The sequence below is a fragment of the Oncorhynchus mykiss genome, chromosome 20 (assembly GCF_057628025.1).
Source record: "Oncorhynchus mykiss isolate SJ-2025 chromosome 20, ASM5762802v1, whole genome shotgun sequence".
In the NCBI taxonomy this organism is placed as follows: domain Eukaryota; kingdom Metazoa; phylum Chordata; class Actinopteri; order Salmoniformes; family Salmonidae; genus Oncorhynchus; species Oncorhynchus mykiss.
The window spans coordinates 21,924,720-21,948,946 of record NC_143041.1 but is presented as its reverse complement, the minus strand read 5'-3'; the positions used below and the strand labels follow the sequence as shown (position 1 = coordinate 21,948,946).

Here is a 24,227-nt window from a genome sequence, read left to right as displayed (position 1 = left end):
CCAGAAAAGAGGTTTTTGAACATGCCCAAACCAAGGCCCATTTAGCTGCAACACACATTGCAGACAAGTCTAAAGAGGACACCTTAACACAGGTTGTAGTTAAAGCTCAAAATAAAAACATAGACACTACTGCTAGTCTTTTGAACAGCTTATAAGGAGGCTAAACATCACAGACCCGCTCACGGTTTTGAGCAAGAAATTGACTGTCAGGAGTTAAATGAACTTGAGATGGAGAGAATTCTCCATTCCAATGTTGCTTGCTCCAACATACAGCAACATATTTCATCCGAAATAAAGCAAAAACGATTTGAAAGAATAGTACAGCGCTCTCCCAAAATCAGCTCGATGAGGCTACTAGTTTGAATAAAAGAGTGCCTTCATTGTTCCAAACGTTGGGGATTTTTATTGATGTTGTGTGACGCAAGCTTATTTTGTTATTCAAGTTGTGAAGTATTGTTCATTTTTAATCGTGTGTCCCAAAGAGTAAATACTCTTCATTGTATACATCAGACTTCAGCTGGCAGATATGGACATACCGGCAAACATTTTTGTTGATCTTGTGGAACTGGAGGATTTATCTGCTGAGGGAATTGTCTGTAATCTGTTATCTGCATTAGAGGGTATAAAGTTTACTGAGGACTTTCTCTCCAAAACCCTCATTAGAATTACGTGTGATGGTGCGTCTGTCATGCTGGTATACAAGAGTGGAGTAGCAACAAGGCTCCAGGCCCTCTTCTCTAATTTAACTGTTTGGCACTGCTCGGCACACAGGCTTGAGCTTGCAGTAGGCGATGTGGTAAAATTGATGGGATCTATCAATCATTTAAAAATACTAAAGGACAAGCTACATGTGCTTTACAGCATATCCAACAAAAAATTAATGGAGCTGAGGGAGTGCACAGAGAGTTTAGACATTCAGCTGTGCAAAATCGGCAGGATCTTGGACACTAGATGGGTTGCCACCCAGTTTTAGAACTGGAGAGTCTGTGTGGAACAATTACCCGGCTCTTCACAAGCATTTCACCACAGCAGCTAAGGATGCTTCCCACGACGGCGTGACCCGTCAGAGCTGTAGTGGCCTGGCCATGGGCATATCCTTGCATGCATTTGTTAACAATCTAGGCCTTATATGTGATGCACTTCCAGAACTATCGGAATTGTCACTCAAGCTCCAAAAGAGAGACTGCACAATTATTACTGCACACAGGGCAGTCACCAGGGAAGCGAGGGTGTTCAGGGCAATGGCAGAGCAGCCAGGCCGACACGACACTCACAACTCAGCCAGAGAGGGATTCAGGAGAACTCTTTCCAATGCGTCAAACTGAATGGTGGAAGACCCAGCGCCTTTCTGCATACCTCCACCATATCAGGGCTACTCTTTCTGAACCTTGTTGGCCCACCCTTAACCAAATTGTACCCAGTCCCCTATATGAGGTCATGGATTGCTGAAGGACACAAATGTGTCACAGACACCAGGAGCAAAACAAGAAATAGGGAGGAGAATACGCACAAGGAAATGGTTGTTGTGGGAGGTTTTGGAAAACTAAGGTAGGAACATCTTTTTCCTTTACAAACTTGTTCTGTACTGTGAAGTTAATCTGAATATGCGCTTCATATTATCACATAGGCAGGAGGCCTATTTATTATAATAATATGTGTTCTGCTGTAGCTTACATTTATTTATTTTATTTGAAGTATATTCTGATATCAAATTGATTGTGATATGTTTGTTCTACTGCTACATTGATGTCTTGAAAAGTACATGAAATTCGAGTCTTGCAAGCCCCACAGCTGGGTATGTGTGCATATGAATATGACGGGTGCTCTGCAGTGACGCCTAAATATCATGCTGTACATTCTGCCCTACCAAGCAAAAGAGTGTGCATTTGTTCAAAGAAACTGTGCAAACAAACTGTGCATTTGTTCAAAAAAATGTGTTGACATTTTTTATACATTAAATACATGCTTTATCATGTGGACAAATATCCTGCCTCCAATGTGTTGTGTTATGGAGAAAATGGGGGGGGTCATGTCTGCAGTAACTGCAAAACGTTACAGTGTAACCAAGGAAAAAGGCAGTAACTAACATCACACACATGTTAGTTACTGGTTTCACTGAGCTTTGGGCTGCAGTGTCTCTGGTTGACCATGGTATCATTTATTATTCTTTGCGGATACAAGTATCAAACTATATGACACTGACAGCTACATACAAACAAATATATTAACACAAGTTGGTGTTAAAAACAATCGTAATGGAAATTTATTCCAGTGGATGTACCAAGCAAGAAGGTAACTGCCGCATAGGGTCAAAGGTCATATTAGAGATCAGGGTAAATATTAATAAAAAATAACCTCACAGTAAGACAACATCTCCAATGATCTGTTACAATTGTGACCCGTTTCAGGAAACTATGCGTATGTCGCGGGTCACTACTTCACAGGAGAGCTGTTTGAACAACTTAAAAAAAATATCAAAATGCATTTTTTTGGCAGAAATGCCTTCTCGAAAATGTGAACTTTCATGTGCCTTAATAACAAACGTGTATGCTATCTGTAAATACAAATAAAATGGTTAAATTACAAGCCTAGTTGGTTTAGCCACAGAAAAAGTCAGAAACCTTCCCACTAGCCATGATTGGCTGAGATAATGAGTGGGCTGGATATGCCGAGAGATGAGTTTGGATTGGTTTGCCAAATAGCACGCTTCTGTCTATTTATGCTGGTCAGTGTGTGTAGGTAATCCTGTTTAACGCAGCTCTAAAAATGTTTTTTTATCGCGTAGTAAACTGCATATATGTTGCTCTACATTTTCTGGAGGACCGAGTTTTGAAATCTGTGTAATTGAGTATGATAGCTAAGGTAAGATTCATGCAGGCTAGTAACGTCATGAGGTGGGATTACGGTTAATTGTTTATTTAGCTAGCTACATGTCTTAACAAAAGATTCCACTATGCAAGTAACCATTTTGGGTCCGTTCGTAAATTCAGTCTGGCCATTTACTCCGATTTCAGAGCACTCTCGTCTGAGTGTGCTAGTATGCAAATAATTGATGAATTTACGAACGCTCAACACCCGTTGAAAATGATGATTTCAGTAAACCTCTGCAAAAAAAGTAAATTCAATTATTGCCAGCACCAGTTACAGTCACCAACGCTCTGGATAACATGAAAACAGCCTAACCAGCTCTGCTAGGGTGAGTAAAATGGTCAGCGTTTGGGTGGCGGCTAAAGCTTAAGAGGGTGTGAATGATGTTTGAATGGGTGTAGACAAAGAAGAGCTCTCCAGTAAGAACCAAAACAAAGGCCATTTTCTCAAAAGTGAAGTTATCGAATTTCAAAGCAGAATTACTTACCCATTGTTCCTCAAATGCAGTGTATGATATACAAATATATAAATTAGGCTATAAGAAATTCAGACCTGTAAGCCCCACAGCTATACTAGAGCATGTGGGCATAGTATATGTTTGAGACCAACGTGACCGTGGCTGTGTGAGAAGTGTGCCAGTATCTCACATAACTAGAATGAGATTCGCTTTCTATGATCTCTCTCCCTCTCTGCTCCGATAGACATGAGCCTGAACCCTCATCTCTCAAGTGTTGCACTTAATCATTTATTTAGACTATGCTGTAGGCCACCAAAATATTTAATCAACTTCCAAATACGGAGAGATAGTCTTTTGGCACGAGTGCATCGGCCATCACCAGTGAGTGAGCTGCCCATCATTGGGTGAGTCAGTGAAATTGGAAAGCATTTTTAGGACTATAATTCCTCCTCATATTGTAGCCTATAATATGTGTCTCCACACACCTAGGCCAAGGCTATTGATGGATTCAAGACAAGGTCATTTTTATTGATCTCTGATTCTCAGTTTGTCAGTTTCAAAGTAGGCTGCTATTTCGATCATTTGTGTGGTATTAACAAAGATTCTTCCAAAGTCTCCAGTCATGAAACATTACGTAGAATTGCATGAAATGCGTTTATTAAAAGGCCAACATTTTATGCAAATGAAAATGTACCCCCATGTGTGCAACTTCTGTAAGTGCCTCTACTCTACTGCTCTTTGCCACTAGTCAAATGATATGAATGCAATGCTTTAAAATAAATAACTCAGAACTCCCCAGGTCACCCCCCTCTCATGCTCACTGTTTGTTCCAGCACCTCCCGGTTTACAAATTAAGCACTGAGCATGACTAGCTAGCTACTTGATGCTTTTGCGGTTATCTAAAGAAACACCTGGGAATGTGTTTATCATTAAACTTTCAGTAAATTTTTCTTGTTGCTCAAAGATGTGCATATAGTGGATGTTTAATTAAGGACCACATTCAGACAGATATCACTACATAACAGAAGCTGCTGCCACTGAGTGAACGCTGTGTTGTGTGTTGCACTTCATAGAGTCCGTGCAGAAACTTTGACAGCCATATTTATTTCTTCATTATTATATTTTCTACCCAGGAGATGAAAAATAACGAAAGCCAAAAGGAATCCTAATCCCACTCATTGACGGAGCTAAACTAAATGACAGACAGGACAACATTTGACGTGTAGTCAGAGTCAGATGGACGTACAGTGGGTTGCTATGTACAGGTGTGACCTCATGACCTCTCACCTCCTGCGTGTGCTCCTTCTCCTTCTGGTTTTGGTGGCGTTCGTGGGTCAGCTTGTCGGACGTCTTCCTGCGGGTTTCCAGCTCCTCGTTCAGCCTCTCAGTCACATCCTCCAACTCATCCTCTAGCTTCCTCTTCTCCTAATGGGCAAACAAGAGGAAGGAGGGATGAGAGGAGAGATACAGTGAGTTCCAAAAGTATTGGGACAGTGACAATTTGTTGGTTGTTCTGGCTCTGTACTCCAGCACTTTTGGATTTGAAATTCATACTTTTGGTCCCCTAAAATGGGGGAACTATGTACAAAAAGTGCTGTAATTTCTAAACGGTTCACCTGATATGGATGAAAACACCCTCAAAGGAAAGCTGACTGTTTGCACTTTAACCTCAGTCATTGTATAATTAAAAATCCAAGGTGCTGAAGTACAGAGCCCCCCCCCCCCCTAAATAAGTGTGTCACAATACTTTTGGAGCTTGCTGTAAATACACAAGGTATAGGAGGGAAGAGAAAGAGATGAGGGGAAGAGATAGAAACTGGAGAAATGGGGGTCATAAAGGAGAGAAGAGGTAAATAGACAAGCGATTGGAGCGAAGAGCTAAATAGACAAAGGATTGGCGGGAAAAGAGATGGGGGAAGATAAGAAAACTGCAGATTTGGCTTGATATGGAGGTGAAAGGAGAGGAAAGGGAGGGACGGGAGAAAAGACAGTGCTCTTACCTCCTCTAGTCTCTCAATGTTGGCACGGTAACAGGGTACACAGGACCTCAGCTCACTGTTCTCCTCATCCAGCTGCTGCAGCCTACGATAGAAAACAGCACAGTTTGAAAACATACACCAATGATATAGCCACAGTGCAGTACACATTGACAACCCCTATTCGAAATCAAATCATATTGTATTCGTCACATGCTTTCCCTGTCAACAGGTGTGGACTAACAGGGAAATGCTTACTTATGGGTACTTCCCAACAATGCAGAGAAAGAAAATAGTGAAATAATAGAAAAGTAAAACATAAATAAAAGTAATAACAGATACACAATGAGTAACAATAACATGGCTATGTACAAGGGGTACGACTACCGAGTTTATGTGCAGGGGTACAGGGTAATTGAGGTAGATATGTACACATTAGGGATGCATGATATATCGGTAAGAATATCGGAATCGGACGATAATAGCTAAAAATGGCTACATCGGCATCCGATGTGCAAAACCAATGTCAAAGCTGACGTGCATACAGTTGAAGTCGGAAGTTTACATACACTTAGGTGTTAGTTTACATACACTCAAGACATAGCAAAGCAGTTCGACACATACAATAACACACATGGAGTAAAACAAACATACAGTCAATAAATAATACAGTAGAAAAATAAGTCTATATACAACATGCGCAAATTAGTTGAGATAAGGGAGGTAAAGGCAAAAGAAAAGGCCATGGTGGCAAAGTAAATACAATATAGCAAGTAAAACACTGGAATGGTAGATTTGCAGTGGAAGAATGTGCAAAGTAGAAATAGAAATAATGGGGTGCAAAGGACCAAATTAAATAAATACAGTAGGGGAAGAGGTAGTTGTTTGGGCTAAATTATAGATGGTCTATGTACAGGTGCAGTCATCTGTGAGCTGCTCTGACAGCTGGTGCTTAAAGCTAGTGAGGGAGATAAGTGTTTCCAGTTTCAGAGGCCACGGAAGGAGAGTTGTATGGCATTGAAGCTCCTCTGGAGGGTTGTTAACACAGTGTCCAAAGAAGGGCCAGAAGTATACAGAATGGTGTCGTCTGCGTAGAGGTGGATCAGAGACTCATCAGCAGCAAGAGCAACATCATTGATGTATACAGAGAAGAGAGTCGGCCCAATAATTAAACCCTGTGGCACCACCATAGAGACTGCCAGAGGCCCGGACAACAGGCCCTCCGATTTGACATACTGAACTCTATCAGAGAAGTAGTTGGTGAACCAGGCGAGGCAATCATTTGAGAAACCAAGGCTATCGAGTCTGCCGATGAGGATGTGGTGATTGACAGAGTCAAAAGCCTTGGCCGGGTCAATGAATTTGGCTACACAGTATTGTTTCTTATCGATGGTGGTTAAGATATCGTTTAGGACCATGTCTAATGTGTATTTGGGGGGGGGGGGGGATTTCTATTTTTAGTGATTATTTTCTGTCTGTTTATAGTTGCTTCAGGGTTGTTAAGTCTAAGAAGGCTGTAGGGTAAGTCCAACTGTTGCTAATTGAGAGCATCTTGACTGGCTGCATCACCGCTTGGTATGGCAACTGCTTTGCATCTGACCGCAAGGTGCTACAGAGGGTAGTGTTTACGGCCCAGTACATCACTGGGGCCGACCTACCTGCCATCCAGGACCTCTATACCAGGCTGTGTCAGAGGAAGACCCTACAAATTTTCAGTCTCCCAAGTCACTGTTCTCTCTGCTACCACATGGCAAGTCTGATGCACCAAATCTGGAACCAACAGGACCCTGAACAGCTTCTACCCCCAAGCCAAAGTTAGTTCGGGTAGCTATTTGGTTAATTATTATTATTTTTTATTTTTTTAACCTTTATTTAACTAGGCAAGTCAGTTAAGAACAAATTCTTATTTTCAATGACGGCCTAGGAACAGTGGGTTAACTGCCTGTTCAGGGGCAGAACGACAGATTTGTACCTTGTCAGCACGGGGGCTTGAACTTGCAACCTTCCGGTTACTAGTCCAACACACTAGGCTACCCTGCTGCCCCATTTAACTATCTGCATTGACCCTTTTTGCTCTAACTTTAACTCATCACATTGTTAACTAAATGTTGCTTTATTCCGAGCTATATGTACTAGGGATGCACCGATATGACATTTTTGGCCGCTACCGATATCTGATATTTTCCTTGCCAAAAACCCCGATACTGATAACCGATATTTACATTTTTTGCGACCTTTTAAGCTTTCTAGTACAGTTAAATAGTTGAAACACACACACACACTGACCAAAAAGTTATTTTGTTGGCATTTACATGTTTCCATTACCAGTAAAGCATAATCCATATATATTTCTTTCAGTTCCTTGCTGTGCTGTTTTGTTGTTAATTTATTCAGTTGTTTCATTCTCAAACAGGATTTTGTTATACATGTCAAGCAGTGAAGTTTCAGCTCTGTCTGTCCGTGGCCTCTTCTGTCGTGGGTCCTCTTCGTTGGTACGCACTGTGTCCGTTTCCATCTTGTCCAGCTGTGTCTGTAACATTTCACGTAAACCCTGTTTTTTGTCTGCATCGAAGTAGCGGTCCTTGTACCTAACATCAAGCATGGTCGCGACACAGTAAAGAGGCTCAGAAAGAATGCCACCGAATCGCTTGTTCACAGCCTCTAGTAGAGTACTTTTGCAAGTTTTAACCCCACGGTCTGTCGGCAGTTTTGTTGAGCAGGCGTTTCAATGCCATGACAGAGGGTGTCACATCTGCTGCAGACGCAGTTGATGAGCTTATTTCTGGAGTCAGTTGATCGAATGGAGCTAGGAGTGTGTTCATGTTTCCAAGTTTTAAACATGTTCTCAAATGCCATTGAAATGGCAGCGGAATGAGAACCAGCACATTATTGAGCATGCAATACGGCTTTCTTCAGTACAAAATCCTTGTCGACCCACTGTGCTGTCAGACTCTGCATGCTACATCGCTGGTCCAAATGTCAGTCGTGAAGCTAATAGCAGTGACGCCCATAGCAAGAAGCTCATGGATGTGCATTTCAACAATACTGTGTAACTCTGGTAGTGCAACATCTGAAAAATAGCACCTACTTGGTAGTGTGTACCGGGGCTTGAGGTGCTCGACCAGTAGGCGAAAGTCAACATCATCCACGACAGAGAACGGTTGATTGTCAAGGGCAATGAATTCCCTTATCTTGGTGTTAATGGATTTCGCTTTGAGTTGTCTCGCTGAAATGTTCTTACTCTTTCAAATGACTACTCGCCTTGAACTTGTTTGGTTGTTGGAAGTGTGAGCTTACTTTTTTCCCCTTTTGTTCTAAGTAGTCGTTGTGTCACGCGGGACTAGGTGTGTGTGCAGGAATCAGACGCAGAGAGAGAGAGTAACGGAGTAAAGTGCTTTGCTATTGCACACCAAACTGATAAGCCCAATGCAGGACACTATACCGGACAACCCAAAACCACAGGGTGTCCAGGGTGTGACAGTACCCCCCCGACGCGCAGCTCCCGCAGTGCGGGAGGACGACCCGGTGGAGGACGACCCGGAGGACGAGGCGCCGGGCGATCCGGGTGGAGGCGGTGGAAATCTCTCAGGAGAGAAGGGTCCAAAATGTCCCCCACCGGAACCCAGCATCTCTCCTCCGGACCGTACCCCTCCCAGTCAACAAGGTACTGTAGGCCCCTCACCCGGCGTCTCGAGTCCAAAATGCCACGGACTGTGTACGCCGGGGACCCCTCGATGTCCAGAGGGGGCGGAGGGACCTCAGGCACCTCACCTTCTTGCAGGGGACCAGCCACCACTGGCCTGAGGAGAGACACATGAAACGAGGGTTTAATACGGTAATACCTAGGAAGTTGTAACCTGTAACACACCTCGTTTATTCTCCTCAGGACTTTGAATGGCTCCACACACTGCGGCCCCAGCTTCCGACAGGGCAGGCGGAGGGGCAGGTTTCGGGTCGAGAGCCAGACCCTGTCCCCCGGTGCAAACACGGGGGCTTCACTGCGGTGCTAGTTAGCGCTCCTCTTCTGCCGTTCTCCCGCTAACCTTAGCGATTCCTGGACGGCTTTCCAGGTGTCCTTGGAGCACTGTACCCATTCCTCAACCACAGGAGCCTCGGTCTGGCTCTGATGCCATGGGGCCAGGACTGTCTGGTAACCTAACACACACTCAAAAGGGGACAAGTTAGTTGAGGAGTGGTGTAGGGAGTTCTGAGCTCGACCAGGCCGGTCCCGGCAATATGACCGCAGAAACCTGCCCACATCCTAGTTTACGTGCTCCACCTGCCCATTACTCTCGGGGTGAAAACCTGAGGTTAAGCTGACCGAGACCCCCAGTCTCTCCATAAACGCCCTCCATACTCTGGACGTGAATTGGGGACCCCGATTCAGAAACGATGTCCTCAGGCACCCCATAGTGCCGGAAGACACGGGTAAACAAGGCCTCCGCAGTCTGCAGGGCCGTAGGGAGACCGGGCAACGGGATGAGACGACAGGACCGATCCACAACGACCAGGATTGTAGTACTTCCCTGGGACGGGGGAAGGTCGGTAAGAAAGTCCACCGATAAGTGTGTCCACGGCCGTTGTGGAACGGGGAGGGGTTGTAAACTTCCCTCTAGGCAAGTGCCGAGGAGCCTTGCTCTGAGCGCATACTGAGCAGGAGGAGACATACAATCTCACGTCCTTAGCCAGCGTGGGCCACCAGTATCTCCCTCTAAGACTCCGCACTGTCCTCTCGATGCCAGGATGACCCGAGGAGGGGAGAGTATGAGCCCAACGGAACAGCTTATCCCGGACCCCCCTCGGCATGTACTGAGCCCCCGCTGGACAGTTAGGGGGGGCCGGCTCCTACCGTGAGGCCCTCTCTATCTCCACCGTCCACCTCCCATACTACCGGTGCCACGAGACATGAAGGTGGAATGTTGGGAGTTGGCTCAACGGACCGCTCCTCGGTATCATAGAGGCGGGACAGCGCGTCGGCTTTGGTGTTTTGGGAGCCTGGCCGGTATGAGATGGTAAACCGAAACCTGGTGAAAAACATGGCCCATCTAGCTTGACGTGGATTTAGTCTCCTCGCTGCCCGGATATACTCGAGATTACGATGGTCAGTCCAGATGAGAAAAGGGTGTTTCGCCCCCTCAACCCAATGTCTCCACACCTTCAGAGCCTTGACTACAGCTAACAACTCCCGGTCCCCCACGTCATAGTTTCGTTCCGCCGGACCGAGCTTCCTCGTCTGGGAGTCGGCCCTCCCGACTCCCAGACGAGTTCCTCCAGCACCGGTTGGCCGTGTGCCCTCGCCGACCACAACTGGTGCAGGAGGACACTCCTCCGGTCCCCCTCGAAGCCGCCCCTCCTAACTCCATAGGGATAGGGGCAGGAGGGCTGGGAAGTGGAAACGACAGGACCTGATCCGAACGCTTGCGGGCAGCCAGCAGGTTGTCGAGACGGATAGCCATGTCAATGAGTTCATCCAGTGTGAGGGTGGTGTCCCGACATGCTAGCTCCCTGTGGACGTCCTCCCTGAGACTGCATCGGAAATGATCTATCAGGGCCCTGTCATTCCACCCTGCTCCTGCGGCCAAGGTCCTGAACTCCAGGGCAAAGTCCTGCGCGCTCCTCTTCTCCTGGCGCAGGTGGAACAGCCGTTCACCCACCGCACGACCCTCTGGTGGATGGTCAAACACAGCTCGAAATCGGCAGGTGAACTCGGGGTAATGATCCCTCGCCGAGTCCGGACAGTTCCAAACTGCGTTGGCCCACTCGAGAGCTCACCCAGTCAAACAGGAGACGAGGGCGCTCACGCTCTCCTCTCCGGAGGGAGCAGGACGCACGGTAGCCAGGTACAGTTCCAGTTGTAGAAGGAAACCCTGGCACCCCGCCGCCGTTCCATCATACTCCCGTGGGAGCGTCAGCCGAAGAACCCCGGAGCCAGATGCGGTAGCAGGAACAGGAGGTGCTGGAGGAGGGGGTGCTGGAGATGAGGTGGGAAGGCCACTCCTCTCCCATCGATCCATCCTCTCCATCATTTGGTCCATGGCCGAACCAATGCTATGGAGAACGCTGGTATGATGGAGGACCCTTTCCTCCATCGATGGGAGAGGAGATGCGGCTGCTCCTGCTGATTCCATGTTGCGGTGCGGGATTCTGTCACGCGGGACTAGGTGTGTGTGCAGGAATCAGACGCAGAGAGAGAGTAACAGAGTAAAGTGCTTTACTATTGCACACCAAACTGATAAGCCAAGGACACTATACCAGACAACCCAAAACCACAGGGTGTCCAGTATAGAAAATAAAACACCACGACCTAATATGTACACACCTAACAAAAGATCCCGCACAAAACAAGGGCGGGTCAAACTACTACATATAAGGAAGCTAATTAAACCAAAATACACACAGGTGAAACTAATAAGACAAAACCAACAGACAAACGAAAAAGGGATCGGTAGCGGCTAGTAGGACGGTGACGACGACCGCCGAGCACCGCCCGAACAGGCAGAGGTGCCAACTGCGGCGGAAGTCGTGACACGTTGAACGTCTGGGGGTGATGCACTTTCAAATTAGTAATTAGGTTTGTGGTATTGAAAGATTTCACTTTCTCCACTCCTCTGGAAATAATAGCAGCACAAATGTTGCTGGCCTTCTAGGCAGAGTTCCTCTTTCCAGTGTGTGTGTTCTTTTGCCCATCTTAATATTATATTTTTATTGGCCAGTCTGAGATATGGCATTTTCTTTGCAACTCTGCCTAGAAGGCCAGCATCCCGGAGTCGCCTCTTCACTGTTGAAGTTGAGACTGGTGTTTTGTGGGTACTATTTAATGAAGCTGCCAGTTGAGAACTTGTGCGGTGTCTGTTTCTCAAACTAGCACTTTAATGTACTTGTCCTCTTGCTCAGTATTTCTATTCTGGTTAGGGTCCGTTTGCGCTGTTCTGTGAAGGGAGTAGTACACAGCGTTGTACGAGATCTTCAGATTCTTGGACATTTCTGGCATGGAATAGCCTTCATTTCTCAGAACAAGAATAGACTGACGAGTTTCAGAAGAAAGTTATTTGTTTCTGGCCATATTGAGCCTGTAATCGAACCCACAAATGCTGATGCTCCAGATACTCAACTAGTCTAAAGAAGGCCAGTTTTATTGCTTCTTTAAATCAGGACAACAGTTTTTATCTGTGCAAACATAATTGCAAAAGGGTTTTCTAAAATTATAAACTTGGATTAGCTAACACAACGCGCCATTGGAACACAGGAGTGATAGTCGCTGATAATGGGCCTCTGTACGCCTATGTAGATATTCCATTAAAAATCATCCGTTTTCAGCTGCAATAGTCATTTACAACATTAACAATGTCTACACTGTGTTTCTGATCAATTTGATGTTATTTTAATGGACAAAACATGTGCTTTTCTTTCAAAAACAAGGACATTTCTAAGTGACCCCAAGCTTTTGAACTGTGGTGTACCTTATATCCATTTGAAGTCGGAAGTTTACATACACTTTAGCCAACTACATTTAAACTCAGTTTTTCATAATTCCTGACATTTAATCCTAGTAAAATATCCCTGTTTTAGGTTAGTTAGGATCACAACTTTATTTTAAGAATGTGAAATGTCAGAATAATAGTAGAGAGAATCATTTATTTCAGCTTTTATTTCTTTCATCACATTCCCAGTGGGTTAGAAGTTTACATACACTCAATTAGTATTTGGTAGCATTGCCTTTAAAATGTTTAACTTGGGTAAATTGTTCCACAAGCTTCCCACAATAAGTTGGGTGAATTTTGTCCCATTCCTCCTGACAGAGCTAGAGTAACTGAGTCAGGTTTGTAGGCCTCCTTGCTCGCACACGCCTTTTCAGTTCTGCCCACACATTTTCTATAGGATTGAGGTCAGGGCTTTGTGATGGCCACTCAAATACCTTTACTTTGTTGTCCTTAAGCAATTTTGCCACAACTTTGGAAGTATGCTTGGGTCATTGTTCATTTGGAAGACCCATTTGCGACCAAGCTTTAACTTCATGACTGATGTCTTGAGATGTTGCTTCAATATATCCACATAAGGTCCCCTCTCATGATGCCATCTATTTTGTGAAGTGCACCAGTCCCTCCTGCAGCAAAGCACCAACATAACACGATGCTGCCACCCCCGTACTTCACGGGTGGGATGGTGTTCTTCGGCTTTCAAGCCTCCCCCTTTTTCCTCCAAACATAACGATGGTCATTATGGCTGAAGAGTTCTATTTTTGTTTCATAAGACCAGAGGACATTTCTCCAAAAAGTACGATCTTTGTCCCCATGTGCAGTAGCAAACTGTAGTTTGGCTTTTTTATGGCGGTTTTGGAGCAGTGGCTTCTTCCTTGCTGAGCGGTCTTTCAGGTTATGTTGATATAGGACTCGTTTTACTGTGGATATAGATACTTTTGTACCCGTTTCCTCCAGCATCTTCACAAGGTCCTTTGCTGTTGTTCTGGGATTGATTCAAATTTTTTCACCAAAGTACATTCATCTCTAGGAGACAGAACACTTCTCCTTCCTGGTATTTATACTTGCGTACTATTGTTTGTACAGATGAACGTGCTACCTTCAGGAGTTGGGAGCAATTTCCAAAGGTTGAACCAGACCTGTGGAGGGTTATAATTACATTTCTGAGGTCTTGGCTGATTTCTTTTGATTTTCCCATGATGTCAAGCAAAGAGGGACTGCGTTTGAAGGTAGGCCTTGAAATACATCCACAGGTACACCTTCAAATGACTCAAATTATGTCAATTAGCCTATCAGAAGCTTCTAAAGCCATGACATAATTTTCTGGAATTTTCCAAGCTGTTTAAAGGCACAGTCAACTTAGTGTCTGTACACTTTTGACCAACTGGAATTGTGATACAGTGAATTTTAAGTGAAATAATCTGTCTATAAACAAACAATTACTTGTGTCACACGCAAAGTAGATGTCCTAACCGACTTGCCAAAACTATAGTTTGTTTCATGCATGTTAACATTAGATGCCTCCTCCCTAAGTTTGTTTTATTCACTGCTTTAGCACACTCTGCCAACCCGGATGGTCTAGCCGTGTCTGAATCCTGGCTTAGGAAGACCACCAAAAATTCTGAAATCTTCATCCCTAACTACAACATTTTCAGACAAGATAGAACTGCCAAAGTGGGCGGTGTTGCAATTTACTGCAGAGATAGCCTGCAGAGTTCTGTGCTACTATCCAGGTCGATACCCAAACAATTTGAACTTATACTTTTAAAAATCCAACTCTCTAAAAACAAGTCTCTCACCGTTGCTGCCTGCTATAGACCACCTTCTTCCCCCAGCTGTGCTCTGGACACCATATGTGAACTGATTGCCCCCCCTCCATCTTCAGAGCTCGTGCTGCTAGGCGACCTAAACTGGAACATGCTTAACACCCCAGCCATCCTACAATCTAAGCTTGATGCCCTCAATCTCACACAAATTATCAATGAACCTACCAGGTACCACCCCAAAGCCGTAAACACGGGCACCCTCATAGATATCATTCTAACCAACTTGCCCTCTAAGCAATCACTGCCTCATTGCCTGCATCCGTAATGGGTCAGCGGTCAAACGATCTCCACTCATCACTGTCAAAAGCTCCCTGGAACACTTCAGCGAGCAGGCCTTTCTAATCGACCTGGCCGGGGTATCCTGGAAGGATATTGACCTCATCCCGTCAGTAGAGGATGCCTGGTTATTTTTTTTAAATGCCTTCCTCACCATCAGCATGCCCCATTCAAGAAATTTAGAGCCAGGAACAGATATAGCCCTTGATTCTCTCCAGACCTGACTGCCCTTAACCAACACAAAAACATCCTATGGCGTTCTGCATTAGCATCGAACAGCCCCCGTGATATGCAACTTTTCAGGGAAGCTAGAAACCAATATACACAGGCAGTTAGAAAAGCCAAGGCTAGCTTTTTCAAGCAAAAATTTGCCGACTCTTTTCTCTGTATACATCAATGATGTCGCTCTTGCTGCTGATGAGTCTCTGATCCACCTCTACGCAGACGACACCATTCTGTATACTTCTGGCCCTTCTTTGGACACTGTTAACAACCCTCCAGACGAGCTTCAATGCCTACAACCCTCCTTCCGTGGCCTCCAACTGCTCTTAAATACAAATAAAACTAAATGCACGCTCTTCAACCGATCGCTGCCGCACCCTGCCCGCCCGTCCAGCATCACTACTCTGGACGGTTCTAACTTAGAATATGTGGACAAGAGATAAAGGCTAGAGCTGCCGCTTTCAAGGAGCAGGACACTAATCCGGACGCTAACAAGAAATCCCGCTATGCCCTCCGACAAACCATCAAACAGGCAAAGTGTCAATACAGGACTAAGAATGAGTCCTACTACACCGGCTCTGATGCTCGTCGGATGTGGCAGGGCTTGCAAACTATTACGGACTACAAAGGGAAACCCAGCCACGAGCTGCCCAGTGTTGCGAGTCAACATTCACAAGGCCGCGGGGCCAGATGGCTTTCCAGGACACGTACTCAGAGCATGCGCGGACCAACTGGCAAGTGTCTTCACTGACATTTTCAACCTCTCCCTGCCCGAGTCTGTAATACCTACATGTTTCAAGCAGACCACCATAGTCCCTGTGCCCAAGAAAGTGAAGGTAACCTGCTTAAATGACTTCTGCCCCGTAGCACTCACGTTGTTAGCCATGAAGTGCTTAAAACAGCTGGTCATGGCTCACAAAACCAACATTCCAGAAACCCTAGACCCACTTCCATTCGCATACCACCCCAACAGATCCACAGATGACACAATCTCAATCGCAGTTCACACTGCCCTTTCCCACCTGGACAAAAGGAACACCTATGTGAGAATGCTATTCATTGACTACAGCTCAGCATTCAACACCATAGTGCCCTCAAAGCTCATCACTAAGCTAAGGACCCTAGAACTAAACACCTTTCTCTGCAACTGGATCCTGGATTTCCTGACAGGCCTCCCCCAGGTGGAATGCGTTCTTATTCCCCTCCTGTACTCCCTGTTCACTCAGGGCTGCGTGGCCTGATCACAGATAATGATGAGACAGCCTATAGGGAGGAGGTGAGAGACCTGGAAGTGTTGTACAACCTGGAGCAGGTCGAGAGTTCCTTGATGTCCACATCACCAACAAACTATGGTCCAAACACACCAAGACAGTCATGAAGAGGGCACGACAACACCTTTTCCCCCTCAGGAGACTGAAAAGTTTTGGCATGGGTCCCCAGATCCTAAAAAAGTTTTACAGCTGCACCATCAGCAGTGTTCACAATCACAGCCTCTAAAGGCCTATGCAACAGGCACAAGTGCTGGCCACCCTCGCTATATTTGTATATCGCTTCATACTCGTCGCCAAACCCCTTATCTCAGCTCGCTGGTCACCATAGCATCACCCACCTGTAGCACACGCTCCAGCAGGTATATCTCTCTGGTCACCCCCAAAACCAATTCTTTCTTTGGCCGCCTCTCCTTCCAGTTCTCTGCTGCCAATGTCTGGAACGAACTACAAAAATCTCTGAAACTGGAAACACTTATCTCCCTCACTAGCTTTAAGCACCAGCTGTCAGAGCAGCTCACAGATTACTGCACCTGTACATAGCCCACCTATAATTTAGCCCAAACAACTACCTCTTTCCCTACTGTATTTATTTTATTTATTTATTTTGCTCCTTTGCACCCCATTATTTTTATTTCTACTTTGCACATTCTTCCACTGCAAATCTACCATTCCAGTGTTTTACTTGCTATATTGTATTTACTTTGCCACCATGGCCTTTTTTTTGCCTTTACCTCCCTTATCTCACCGCATTTGCTCACATCGTATATAGACTTTTAGTTTCTACTGTATTATTGACTGTATGTTTGTTTTACTCCATGTGTAACTCTGTGTCGTTGTATGTGTCGAACTGCTTTGCTTTATCTTGGCCAGGTCGCAATTGTAAATGAGAACTTGTTCTCAACTTGGTTAAATAAAGGTGAAATAAAATAAAAATAAATAAATATAAAAATTGAGTTGCTTGCCATGCACCTGGCCTATGGGTCATCCATCCAATTCATTCCCATCTCTCCATACTCACATGCACAGTGCAGATATACATATAAACACCTGCCCCAGGTCCCCAATACACTTACAGACATACAAACAGACCTGCCCTATTAGCTTCTATAAGTCAACTTATTGTAGTTCTCACACATGCACACACACAACCGACACACACTCACCCCATACCACTGACCTAGCTTGCAGGTTCTCCAGCTCCAGGCTCCTCTCCCGCTCCAGCTTGGAAAGGGCGTCTTTGTGGCGGCGGGTCTCCTGGTGGAAGTGGTCCTCAGCGTGGAGCTCCTGCTCCTTGAGCTGCTCCTCTAGGGCATTAGCCCGGTGCACCAGCTGCAGGTTCTCCTGGCGGAGCCTTGTGTGCTGCTCCCCGCTGGCCTCCGAGTCCTTCTCCAGCTCTGCTGCACGACGCTCCAGCAGGAGCACCTGGGAGAGGGACAGAGCAGTGCTGTTTGTTTAATAGGAGGGGGGGGGGGCGCTAATCTTCAGAGTCTTTACAAGGTGTTATGTGGTACAACAGTGTGTGGAACTGACATGTTTTTTTTGTAGCATTTAAGTGATGTTTTTGAGAACTACATTATATTTGCTTTGATGTTCAGTGCTGTATAATATGGTGCTATTGTGCTGTTTGATGCTGAACTCTTTCTTTACATTAATATTCAGTGCTGTATACTGCTGTTTGATACTGTTGATAAACTCTGTGTGATGCTGTATAATGTTATGATGCCGTGTTGTGATGTTGAACTCTGACCTTCTCAGTGATGTCGGTGTCGGCCAGATCCAGTATGTCCCGGGACAGTTCGCCCATGCTGTCCAGCGTCATGGAGCTGTTCCGGAGGTGTCTGGAACACCGGAGAGGAAATATGATAAATGGTTTTCATAAAGAAAGCCCTGTTTTGCCCCTGACAGCTTTTGCTAATCCACACCAGACTTAGCTTGTTATGTTTATCCCAAAAATACAACATTTTCACATTCAATTTAAAATAATATTCTACAGAATTAATTCAACGAATACATTTTGACCTACCGTGCTACTTTCTTGCTGGACAGCCTCTTGCTGGAGCTGAATGGAAACCAGACAGGAAACCAGTCAGGAAGAGAGAAAGTATAAGAGGAAAGAGACACTGTCCATCTCCTAGTGTCCCTCTTTCCTAGTACCCACCCCCTCATCCCTCGCTCCAAAAAGCAGAGAGGTTGTTATACTGAGAGGATAGGTTCCGAAAGTATGGTACATGTTCATATGCACATCCGAGTACTCACACACGCAACCAGGGTCATTGGGGTCATTAGGTCACTCAACAGCAGTTGTTTTAAAATGTGTTGCAACAGGAAACAAACATGCATGTTTCTTATTGGACACGTGTGAGGCAGGCCTAGTCCCTCCTTGTTACAGTCCATTTTCTTATGTTATGTGCCTAATGAACACAACCCAGGCACAAAAATATATATTTTTTTATCAGCACTCATTGAACAGGCACAAGATGATTAAGTCTATTTGTAAGGTTGCAATGGAATACTTGAAATGGAACATGAGAGCAATCACATAAGACATACACCAATCCTAATTTTATCTCGGCAGGCTTTTTATTTGAGAGAAACGGTGGTTGACCCTGCTCAGTCAATCGACTGCTCTTCCCTCTGCCAGCCTTTATTTAGCTGACTCGACGGTTAACCCGTCAACTTCTAGAGAATCTTTGTTTTCATTTCAATAATTTACTATCTGTGATTTGCTTTATGCCTGCTTAAGATTGATGTGCTTGATCTGATATGCTTGATCCATTTTTACTGCAGCTCTCTGACCCCCTGATTGCTGATTCATTAACCCATATTTCTAACCTGACGATTATATCTGGTACTGTCCCCAAGGTTTGGAAGGAGGCCCATGTACTCCACCTTCAGGTGGTGACCCTTGTGACCTAAATAATTATTGGCCTATTTCTAAACTTTCTTGCCTAGCAAAAATATTAGAATCCTTGATTCATTCTCAGCTACGATCTTTATCTTTGAAATATATTCTAAATGTACATCAGTTGGGTTTTAAACCAGATCATATAGCACTATCTCTGCTGCCTCCCTAGTTATAAATGTGGTTAACTGTACGGATAAAAGGCAACATTGTGCTGCCCTCTTCATTGACATGAAGAGGGCAGCACTATACACACACGTACACATGGATTTTGTGTTGTAGATATGTGGTAGTGGAGTATGGGCCTGAGTGCACACATTTAGTGTGTTGTGAACTCTGTAATGAATGTATTGTAATGTTTTTAAAATTGTATAACTGCTTTAATTTTGTCGGACCCCAGGAAGGGATCCATAATAAATACAAATGTCAAAGGCTTTCGATAGTGTTGATCACTCACTGCTAATTCAGAGGCTTTCTTCAAATTGGCCTAGACAAGGCTGCATGTAACTGGTTAAAAAAATGACTTAACAGCTAATGGGGATCCTAATAAAATACCAAAAATGTATATCTACCGATGGTGTTAAATCAGGTTTTCTGGATATTACGAAAGGTGTACCTCAGAGGTCGATTCATGGTCCTGTACTTTTTACTGTTTAGATTAACAATATCGAGTTGTCTGTAAAAAATTATAACCTGCACTTGTATGCCGATTATACTGTTGTGTGTGCTATTGCCCCCACGGTTCTATGCTCTATCTGAACTACAGACTGCCTTCCTTGTATTAGAAAAAAAAACTTTATTGACCTGAAATGTGTACTGAATGCTGATAAAACTAAGTATATACTGTTCTCTAGAGCGCATAAAAATAAGTCTGATGATTTAAGCATATGTATTTTGGATGGTGTCCATATTGATCGTGTCCATGCTTACAAATAACTGGGCATTTGGATAGATGAAAAGCTGTCGTTTAAAAAGCATATTGCAGAGTTAGTTAAGAAGCTGAGAATAAAAATAGCATTTTTCTATAGAAAAAGGTCCTACCTCTCGCTAAATAGTAGAAAGCAGATCATTCAGTTGACGTTCGTATTGGTCCAAGACTATGGTGATATCATCTATATGAACGCAGCTGACACTTCAGCCGTTAGATGCAGTTTATCATAGCACACTGCGCTGTAAATTGGGCAAACATTTTTGTTCTCATCACTGCATTCACTGCAACCAGAAAGTTGGTTGGCCCTCTTTGATGTCACTTAGCTTGATACATTGCTATGTGTTCATTTATAAAGCCTTTTTACAAAAAGTCCCACTATACCTAACATCATTACTAAACTTTAGATACACGAGTTACCACGCCCGGTCTCTGGGATGGCTAACTGTGGAAATTCCTTTGGTCTCTACTGAGTTCGGTAAATCAGCTTTAAGTTTTCTTGCACCTTTGTGGAACAATCTTTCTTAAATATTAGGTTCTGGTGGCTCTAAGGCAATTCAGAAGGCTGATTGAGAACTTTATTACTGACGAAAGTGTGTTTTTAACGACTGTAATTTAGGGCTCATCTGTAAGAGACCTTGGTCTGTGTGACTCCCTGATAAAACAAAGGTTCAAACCATTGCAATTGACATCACTCACCTGTGAAGTTATTTCAGATTTAGCATTATTTTTTTAATCTTTTTTTTTTTACATTTGTCACTGCACAGATGGAATTCTTTCCATGAGCTTGACAGGATGTGAGATACAGTATGTATATATGAAACGTATAAGGCATGCACTGATATGAGCAATGGGAACTCCGTGCAAGCCTTCTGTTGGCCACATAGCACCAACAGCTAGAGAAAAGCATGACAGTCCACCAAACAAAAACAACTATAACCTTATGAATCCTATTATAACAATACAGTACAGATACAATGAGCAAGCCTGAGTTTGAGTGAGAGGTTCTCCCCAAAACAAGCTGAGTCAAGCCAAACACCAATTCTGTCAAAACACCACAACTCACACACAAACGTGCACTGAAGAGTGAAGATGAGTGGAGCGAGTGAGATGTGTGTGACGAACCTATTCAAAAACACACAAACACCATCATAATCTGTGCATGTGTCTGACTATTTGACATTAAACACAGCACGCATGTGCGCATCTTACCAATTGAACATAACAGGACAGCACATGCACAGACAACTAAAGTAATGTGTGTTTCCTTGTCAACACACACACACACACACACACACACGCACACACACGGGTAACCTTAGTGGTGGTGAGAAGTGTTACCTATTCATCTCTAGGAAATTGAGGCGAGTGGAGAGGTCCTCCAGGCGAGAGATTTGTTTGTGACATTGGTTACAGAAAAAGTCCAGCGCCTCCTCCCTAAGGAAGCTCTGAAAGCTTGCAGGGAGAGTAGTTGGGGCGCTGGGGAGAGGAAGAGAGGGGGGGAAAGGAGAGGGAGTGAGTGACAGAAAAGTGGGGTGCACAGTGAGGAAGCTTTGGGGATCAAGAGCGCAGGATTATCAGAGTTTGTGAAAAGTGAGACAAATTGGGCTGTGGGGTTTACTGAAAGGTTGGATTCCATCTAAGCGTTGTTGCATCCGAGGTTTTGTCCTGTCATTGGGCTCACTTTAATACACTGAGTGTACAAAACATTAAGAACACCTGCTCTTTCATTGACATAGATTGACCAGGTGAATACAGGTGAAAGTTATGATCCCTTATTGATGTCACTTGTTAAATCCACTTCAAATCAGTGTAGATGAAGGAGAGAAGACCAGTTAAAAGAAGGATTTTTAAGCCTCGAGACAATTGAGACATGGATTGTGTGCCATTCAGAGGGTGAGTGGGCAAGACAAAAGATTTAAGTGCCTTTGAACCGGGTATGGTAGTAGGTGCCAGGCGCACCGGTTTGTGTCAAGAACTGCAACGCTGCAGGGTTTTTCACACTCAACAATTTCCTGTGTGTATCAAGAATGGTCCACCACCCAAAGAACATCCAGCCAACTTGACACAACTGTGGGAAGAATGTGTCAACATGGGCCAGCATCCCTGTGGAATGCGTTCAACACCTAATAGAGTCCATTCCCTGATGACTTTGAGGCTGTTCTGAGTGCAAAAGGTGGGTGTGCAACTCAATATTAGGAAGGTATAGTGAAGGACACTAATGTGAAGTAACAGCTGCAGTAGGTTATGTATGTGTGTGTTGCAGTAGTAGTGACGCAACAGTGTGTGTTTGTAGACAGAGTGGCAGTGAAGCAGCAGTGTACCGTCTCTAGGTGTGTGTGTGTTTGTCTTGTAAGACGAGGAGAGTGGTTAACATCCTGTGTGTACAGAGGTGTCGTTTACACACATCTGTGTGAAAGTGGTCAGATCAATTTTACACTTCAGCTTTGACCAGTAGTACGTCTCTTGGCATCACAGCACACAGCACTGCACTAACCACAATGCTCCTGCAACACACTGTAAATCACAATGGACTGATTCAAACTGGCTTAGTGCCCATTAATTCTATTTGGAAGGAAGTTATGGTTGTAACGTTGAATTACCGAGGGGAACAAAGGTTTAGTATTACTTGTAACTCAGAAGGAATCAATAAAGCCAAGCCATTTAGGCCAGTTTATTTCCATATTGTGACCGAGAGAGAAAATCTAGGTAGTTAGCTGGCTAAGAGCTTGGGAAAATATCACGCAAATGGGAATTACGCATTATCCGGCTTAGCGTCTCTGATGAAAACAAAGCGTAAGAGAAGAAGGGGGTGGAATGACCGCAGAAAAACAAGAGGAAGTGCTCAGGAGTGTTCAGGCAGAGCAGTACCGTGTCAGAGGAAGGAGAGAGGGGAGTGAGTGTTCTGGTGTGGTCAGGTGAAACAGACACTTATCCATATTGGCCGCCTCAACCCGCAGCTTTGTTAGGCAGCATATGGAAAGCCTGTAACTTTCAATTTTGTCTGAATTCCATTCCAGAAACATGGCTCTGTTTGCCCTTGATAACTGGATGTGTGAAAGTATATGGTGTGAAGTAGCTCTGCCTGCCCTTCAAACCATTTTTTTTTTATATAAATAAGTTTGCACCATATTGCTTTCACCTGCCTAGTCCTTTCAGATACCTCAGAGCGAGCAATGAAGGGCAGAGAGAAGGGAGCAAGTTTTTCCAGCCAGTGTCCTCAGCTTCACTGAGTAAGCAACAACAGGGAGAGAGAGTGTGAGTAAGTGAAATTTGCCCATGTTCCCTTTTATCTCACCCTTCAGGAACAGGAGGCAGCAGGGGTGGAATGGGAAGGACGTCTCCAGAGAGGCCTTGTCATGTTTGACCTCCAGTCTTTCCAAACATATAGCCAGTCAGTCTGGTTATAACAGCACCGGGGGAGGTTGTGACTGTTAAAATGTAGCTAATTAAATCTACCCTGCTACTCAATCCAGCAGGACAACAATTTCCCTGTTAGCAGACAGGAGCCAATGACAAAGACTACTAACAACTGTGTTTGACTTTAGAGGTGATATCCTAGGATTAAATAATATTATCGTTGGTAACAATATGGCAGATACTGTGGGTGACCTTCATCAGACATCTCCGTTTTCAACTGATTAGTGGTACTAAGCCTAGCCTACATATTCCTATACGTCACAGTCATACTTGGAGTGCTTAGTTGGTGTGGGCCATTGACTGGGTCCGTTCTTTAAGGGTGGTCTGTACCTGGGAGAGAGTAGCAGGGAGGAGCAGTTGTTCTGGTCCAGAGTCTGGAGGTGGGATGAGTCTCCCTCTCCATCTGTCCCCTCCTCAGTGGTGTCCAGCAGCAGCTCCGAGGTGTTGCTTTCCCCAAAGTCCTCAAAGTGCTCCTCCTCCCTGCCGATCACTGTCACCAGGGAGAGGCTGTGCAGCTCTGAGCTCAAGGAGAACCTGAGGGAGAGAGGGAACAGGGGGAATAAGAATGAGTGTGTATAAAAGAGAGAAAGAGAAAAATAGGAG

The 24,227-nt window shown here is 44.7% G+C and overlaps 1 protein-coding gene across 2 annotated transcripts in view; it reads right to left on the bottom strand.

Annotated features, from left to right (window-relative positions):
* The window catches only part of LOC110499073 (rab11 family-interacting protein 3), a 117,626-nt gene that overhangs the window by 16,214 nt on the left and 77,185 nt on the right, over positions 1 to 24,227 (bottom strand). The window contains exons 5-11 of one of the 2 annotated variants that reach the window (XM_021575951.3): positions 23,955 to 24,158; positions 21,546 to 21,683; positions 18,398 to 18,433; positions 18,122 to 18,212; positions 17,552 to 17,796; positions 5,326 to 5,407; positions 4,613 to 4,750 (exon numbers count right to left, since the gene is read on the bottom strand). In XM_021575951.3, the coding sequence (XP_021431626.3) occupies positions 4,613 to 4,750; positions 5,326 to 5,407; positions 17,552 to 17,796; positions 18,122 to 18,212; positions 18,398 to 18,433; positions 21,546 to 21,683; positions 23,955 to 24,158 (934 nt within the window). The remainder of the gene's footprint in view (positions 1 to 4,612; positions 4,751 to 5,325; positions 5,408 to 17,551; positions 17,797 to 18,121; positions 18,213 to 18,397; positions 18,434 to 21,545; positions 21,684 to 23,954; positions 24,159 to 24,227) is intronic. The other variant, XM_021575952.3, reaches the window with a different exon arrangement.